The 6,371-nt window shown below is 42.2% G+C and overlaps 2 protein-coding genes across 2 annotated transcripts; both read right to left on the bottom strand.

Annotated features, from left to right (window-relative positions):
- Positions 1-2,343: 2,343 nt before the first annotated feature.
- LOC125821700 (uncharacterized) lies at positions 2,344-4,014 on the bottom strand. The gene is made up of 3 exons (XM_049501086.1): positions 3,465-4,014; positions 2,794-3,170; positions 2,344-2,682 (listed from the first exon to the last, which is right to left on the bottom strand). The coding sequence occupies exons 1-3, from the start codon at positions 4,012-4,014 to the stop codon at positions 2,344-2,346; spliced, it is 1,266 nt and encodes a 421-aa protein (XP_049357043.1).
- Positions 4,015-5,002: 988 nt separating this feature from the next.
- Positions 5,003-6,086, bottom strand: LOC125821699 (uncharacterized). Its single transcript, XM_049501085.1, has 4 exons — positions 5,746-6,086; positions 5,593-5,674; positions 5,349-5,511; positions 5,003-5,247 (listed from the first exon to the last, which is right to left on the bottom strand). Exons 1-4 carry the CDS (start codon positions 6,084-6,086, stop codon positions 5,003-5,005), a joined length of 831 nt encoding a protein of 276 aa, XP_049357042.1.
- Positions 6,087-6,371: the final 285 nt, after the last annotated feature.

The following is a 6,371-nucleotide window of genomic DNA, read 5'->3' as shown; positions in this document are numbered from 1 at the left end:
AAACCCTCTCTCGAGAATTCTAATCCTCCATCGTAGTATCATTGGTGACCTCATGATGTTTGCCCTCAAAAGAACCAACTGACGCTGGTGCAGAGTATTCCGGGCCATGCAACATTCTGTTAATAGTAGCCCCAGAAATATTTATTGATTTGCCCCAAACTATAATTGAGTTGAATGGACCCAAGGTAATAGCAATACCTTTATGTCCACGTTTCGTAGTCTCTATTTCTGCAACAAAGTTCATCAGTGTAGATGCATAAGATGAATAAAACTCTCTTTCCAGGTAGCTAGAGTATTCTCCAGCTGCATTGTCCATCCATTCAAACTGATGAAGCTGAAATATCCAATAGATGTTGGGGAATGCTTTGATATCAGCTACCATCACCCTAGTCTCAGGCATGGTTGCTCGTTTCTTGAAGCCGCCAGTTTTGTTCACAATGCCATTGTTGAAGAATTCTTCAGACTGGTTGATAGTCCACATGGAGCGGTAACAATCAATCAACTGTTGTCTCACTGTGGGATTAGGTTCATGCATATTTACATACATCACCATGGTGTCATCGGTGGTGATCTCTATATCATTCTCTGTAGCATCTGTCTCCTCCCTTACTCTAGTTTTAACTTCTTTATTTATCACAGGTGGAGGGGTGGTTACATCTTCCTGTCACTTTCAAACTTTGTACTGCCCCCCAAATTATCAGCAGATTGGCTACCAGAAGCAGCCTCTGATTTACTTCCCGAGTCCTCCCCGTTACCAGAACTACTACCTCCTTCTTCAGATTGAGGAGTAGTGTCCTGGAAGATTGCCCTCACTGTTGTGGATCTAGTAGCTCGAAGTGGATGATCGTCAGGTGTGACATTTATTTTCACCTCGAAACTACTAGATTCGGAGTCGTCATGACCTTCAGATTACGAAGCAGTGATGGGGGCAGGTTTGGTTGCATTCTCTCTTCGATGAGGCATAGTACCTGAGAATTACAAAACTCATTAGTTACACAAATCAATAAAATGACACACTATCGGGTACTTAGACTTCCCCTGTGTAAATACATCATGACACCTTACCTTAAAAATGTCGTCACCCAATCTATCATTGGGAAGGGCCATGGAATCAAGAGATGAAATAGCGAAAAAGTACAAAATTAAACTGTACAAAATATGAGTAAACTGTACGGAAGCTCCCACGGGCTGTGGTAGGTGCCACGGTCCGTTAAACCCCTCATGGATTTATCACAAACTCAGTGTGTAACAAGAGGTTTACCAAGTACTGTTCACGGACAGTTACACGGCCTGTGGAGTGAACCACGGTCCGTAAAACCTATCGTGGTCTTACATTTGGCCAAGTCTTTAGTCATCTTCTTCCCCACATTCACCAAACTCCAATTTTTACACAGGATCACACCCACACGTATCCACACAACACTACTATCCTTTATGAATTCAACTGCCCCCATAAACTCACAACTAATTTAGAAACACTGTGATAATACCCATGTACAAGAACAATAAACTATACCCAATTCAACTTAACCCACAACAATTCAATACCAATCAAAGTTGTGCATCACATAATCATGCTAATATTGATTAAATCGAAGTAATTCACACTCACTTTTATATAAGATTAAACATATTTCAAGTGATAAGAGAACTTACTTGGAACTTAGAAGAAAGTTTTGCTTAGCAAGATGGATCAGTGAATTCAACTTGATATTTTTGATACTTAGGATTAGGGCTTTGATTCTTTGATAAATTTAGGAATTATGAATGATGGGAACCATTTTAAACCTTTGAAGAACCGTTATGGAAGAGACTAAGATGAAAAACCCCGACCCTTGGCACTTTAGGAATCATATAGCCGATTCTTTTAATTTTGATGCAATCGCGAGTCGGGTCGAGTATTGGTGGGACTGGGTTGTAGAAAATGGACCATGTAAGTGCCCGTGAGGTCACCACAGTTCGTCCAGTGATCCATGGAACTGACTTGGGACGAAGTGCTTACATGTGGTTCACGAGAGGCTAGACGGTCCGTACAAATCATGACGGACCATGAACCCTTTCTTGCAAATTCCAGTAGATCCTTTAGGTTAGTGCTAAAATTGACGGACCGTGAAAGTGCCCGTGAAGGGCACCACGGTCCGTGAGGCTGCCCGTGAAGAGCAGTCTGCACCCAGTTCCTGCACTTTTTAACTCATTCTCTCCTGCACACATCAACACACAGTGACTCTATAAGAACTAAGAAAAATAAAGAAAAAGGGAAATACCTACTACAATTACATCTTGGGTTGCCTCCCAAGCAGTACACACTTCAACGTCGCGGCGCAACATAGGCTACTTGATTACTCAGACTTCATCAAATTTGCATTCCTCCACAATCTTCACATCCGCTGGAACACCCAAGTATGCCTTGATTCGCTGGCCATTAGCTTTGAACCTTTTGCCCTTATCATTTTCCAGCTCAATAGCACCTGACTGAAACACATGCGTTACCTTAAAAGATCCAGACCATTTGGATCTCAACTTTTCCGGGAACAAATGAAGTCTGGTGTAGAAAAGTAACACCAAGTCACCAGGAGTGAGGCTTATTTTCTCAATATGCTTGTCATGATATAACTTCATCCTCTCTTTATACAGTGCAGACCTCTCATAGGCTCTAGGACGGAACTCATCCATCTCATTGATCTGATCCAACCTCAGGTTTGTAGTTTTGCTTTAACTAAGGTTCAGCTTCTTCAAAGCCTAGAGTGCTTTATGCTCAAGCTCAACCGACAAATGACATGCCTTTCCACACACCAATTGATATAGGGACATATCAATAGGCGTCTTGAAAGCTATCCGATATGCCCATAAAGCATCATCTAACTTCCGTGCCCAATCTGTCCTGTTGGCATTCACCGTTTTAGCCAGAATTACTTTAATTTCTCTGTTGGAGACCTCCACTTGGCCACTGGTCTGTAGGTGATAAGGTGTTGCTACCTTGTGTTGTTTAACTCCATATTTAGCCAGAAGAGAGCTGAATACCGTATTGCAGAAATGATAACCACCATCACTGATGATAGCTCTGGGTGTGCCGAACATTGAGAAGATATTCTTCTTCAGAAAACCAGCAACACTCTTACCATCATTCTCAAGCAAAGCAACTACCTCAACCCATTTGGAAACATAGTCCACTGCAACCAAAATGTACTTCTTCCCATAGGAGCTCACAAATGGGCCTATGAAGTCGATTCCCCACACATCAAATAGCTCCACCTCTAGGATAGGTGTCATGGGTAACTCATGGCGCCGAGAGATAGCTCATTGTTGCTGGCACACATCACAAATCCTCACTACATCCATCGCAACCTGATGAATTCTGGGCCAGTAGTACCCACAATAAAGTATCTTGCGGGCTATCCGAGCACCTTAATGATGAACACCTACAAGAGAGGAGTGACATGCTTCTAGAATATGCAACATCTCACCTTCAGGAACACATCGCCTAATGATGTTTTCAGCGCACACCCTGTACAGATAAGGTTCATCCCAAAAGTACTTACCCACATCATGCATGAACCTTTTCTTTTGTTGATATGTCAACCCCTCAGGCATCAAATCACTAACGAGAAAATTAGCAAAATCAACAAACCAAGGAATAAGATCAAGAGTAGTGGCTAATACTTGCTCATCCGGAAATGCATCATTTATTTCAAACTCCAGATTTTCCTTCTTTTCAGCCTCTAACCTAGACAGGTGATCAGCTACCTGGTTCTCACAACCTCTCCTATCATTAACCTCAAAGTCAAACTCTTGGAGAAGCAACACCCATCTGATAAACCTTGGCTTGGCATCTTTCTTCGCCATAAGGTATCTCAGAGCTGCATGATCTGTGTGAATTATCACTTTAGTGCCCAACAAGTATGCTCTGAATTTCTCAAAAGCGTACACCACAACTAGTAGTTCCTGTTCCGTGACTATGTAATTTTGTTGTTCTCCATTCAGTGACTTACTAGCATAGTAAATCGGATGGAACATCTTGTTTCGCTTCTGCTATAATACAACTCCTAGAGCAGTACCACTAGCATCACACATCACCTCAAATGGTTCGGCCCAATCTGGGCCACTGATCATTGGGGCAGAGATTAGCTTCTCCTTTAGGCATTTAAAAGCTCTGAAACATGTCTCATCAAAAACAAATTCACCTTCTTCTCCAAAAGCCTACACATGGGATGTGCAATCTTAGAGAAGTCCTTGATTAAACGCCTATAGAACCTAGCGTGTCCTAAGAAGCTTCGAACACCCTTCAGATAGATCAGTGGAGGTAACTTTTCAATCACCTCAATTTTGGCCTTGTTGACCTCTATCCCCTTTTATGATACCTTGTGCCCAAGGAAAATTCCTTTCTTGACCATGAAATGGCATTTTTCCTAGTTCAACACTAGGTTGAGGTTGGCCTCCTCGCATCTCTGTAAGGCCCTGCTAAGATTAAATAAACAATCATCAAAAGTATCACCTACCATTGAAAAATCATCCATAAATACCTCCAGAGTGTCCTCCACCATGTTCGAGAAAATAGACATCATACACCTTTGGAATGTTGCTGGTGCATTACATAGTCCAAATGGCATGCGTTTAAACGCAAAGGTAGCATAAGGACATGTGAATGTGGTCTGTTCTTGATCTTCAGGAGCAATTGATATCTGGTGGTAACCAGAGTATCCATCTAAGAAATAATACCACCATTTTCCAGCCAACCTATCAAGCATTTGGTCTATGAAAGACATTGGGAAGTGATATCTCAAAGTCCACTTGTTCAGCTTCTTGTAGTCCATGCATACTCGCCATCTAGTGATTGGTCTCTACGGGACTAACTCATTTTTGGCGTTTGCAACCACAGTCATACCTCCCTTTTTGGGCACACATTGCACTGGACTGACCCAATGACTATCAGAAATGGGGTACACCACCCCAGTATCTAACCACTTAATGATCTCCTTTTTGACCACTTCTTGCATAGGTGGGTTTAACCTCCACTGGTGTTAATGCTTGGGATGCAGTCCTCATCGAGTTGAATCTTATGGGTGCATATTCCTGGAGGTATCTCGATGATATCCTCAATGGTCCACTCAATGGACCTTTTGTACCTTATCAATACCTTGATCACAGCCTGAACCTGTTCATCATTCAAATCTGTAGCCAAAATCACAGGTAAAGTGTTGTTAGCTCCCAAAAGTACATACCTCAGGTGACTGGGTAACTGTTCAATTCCTGCATCGGTGGCTCCTCAATGTATGGTTTTACTGGAGGATTCAACCTATTTTTCAAGTCTGGGTCCAACTACTTTGGAGCATACGAGTGTGCTCCCATACCCTGCAAAGCATTCACAGTCTCTACATAGTCAGACCAGAAATCAGCTTTAAAGTTCATCAGCACTGCAGCTACGGTTTCAACATCCATCCTCTCTTCTGTGGGTACTCTCATTTCTTCTTTATTAACAACCTCTACTACAAACACTACATTCATGTCATGTGGCTGTTTCATTCACCTTCAAATATTGAACTTAACCTTTTCTTTGTTGAGTCTGAATTTCAGTTCTCCTCGCTCAACATCTACCAATGCTCGTCCTGTGGCAAAAAATGGTCTTCCCAAAATAATGGGAACCTCAAAATCTACTTCGCAATCCAGATCAGAAAGTCTGCCAGAAAGATAAACGTGTCCATCTTTACAAGTACATCACATAGGATTCCCAGAGGCCACTTCACTGACCTATCTGCAATCATTAACTTCTTTGATGTGGGTCTTGGAATTCCTAACCCTAATTGCTTGTAGATGGCCAAAGGCATCAAGTTGATACTGGCTCCTAGATCATGCAAGGACTTTGCAAATATGATTAATCCAATGGTGCATAGTATAGTAAATGCACCTGGATCTTCCTTCTTCTGAACCAAAGATATGGTAGCAATGGCGCTGCAATGATGGACATCGTTAGTCAAATCAATACTTACAGCTTTCTTCTTTGTAACCAAGTCTTTCATGAACTTGGCATATCCTTGCATCTGCTCCAGGGCTTCCACCAACGGTATGTTCACTGAAAGTTGTTTCAACATGGTAATGAACTTTGCAAACTTCCTATCTTCAGCTTTCTTTTTTAGCCTTTGAGGGAAATGAGGAGGTGGTCTTGGGATCTACTGTAAAGGCATGTTTCCCTCAACCTCTTTCTCTTTTCCTCTTGCATGTTGTGTTATTGGCTGGGCATCCTCTGAGTCATCTTCATGTTCAGCTTCAACCTCCACTCTTCTAGCTTGATCCACAACCTGTTCATTCTCAGTACCTGCAGAAATTGATTCATTAATAATCTTACCACTCCTGGTGGCGATGGCCATGCAGTGCCC

Source organism: Solanum verrucosum, unplaced genomic scaffold, assembly GCF_900185275.1.
Source record: "Solanum verrucosum unplaced genomic scaffold, falcon-dt-bn FXZP01000213.1, whole genome shotgun sequence".
NCBI classification, from domain to species: domain Eukaryota; kingdom Viridiplantae; phylum Streptophyta; class Magnoliopsida; order Solanales; family Solanaceae; genus Solanum; species Solanum verrucosum.
The sequence above is the reverse complement of the archived record's forward strand: the minus strand, read 5'-3'. Positions and strand labels throughout refer to the sequence as shown.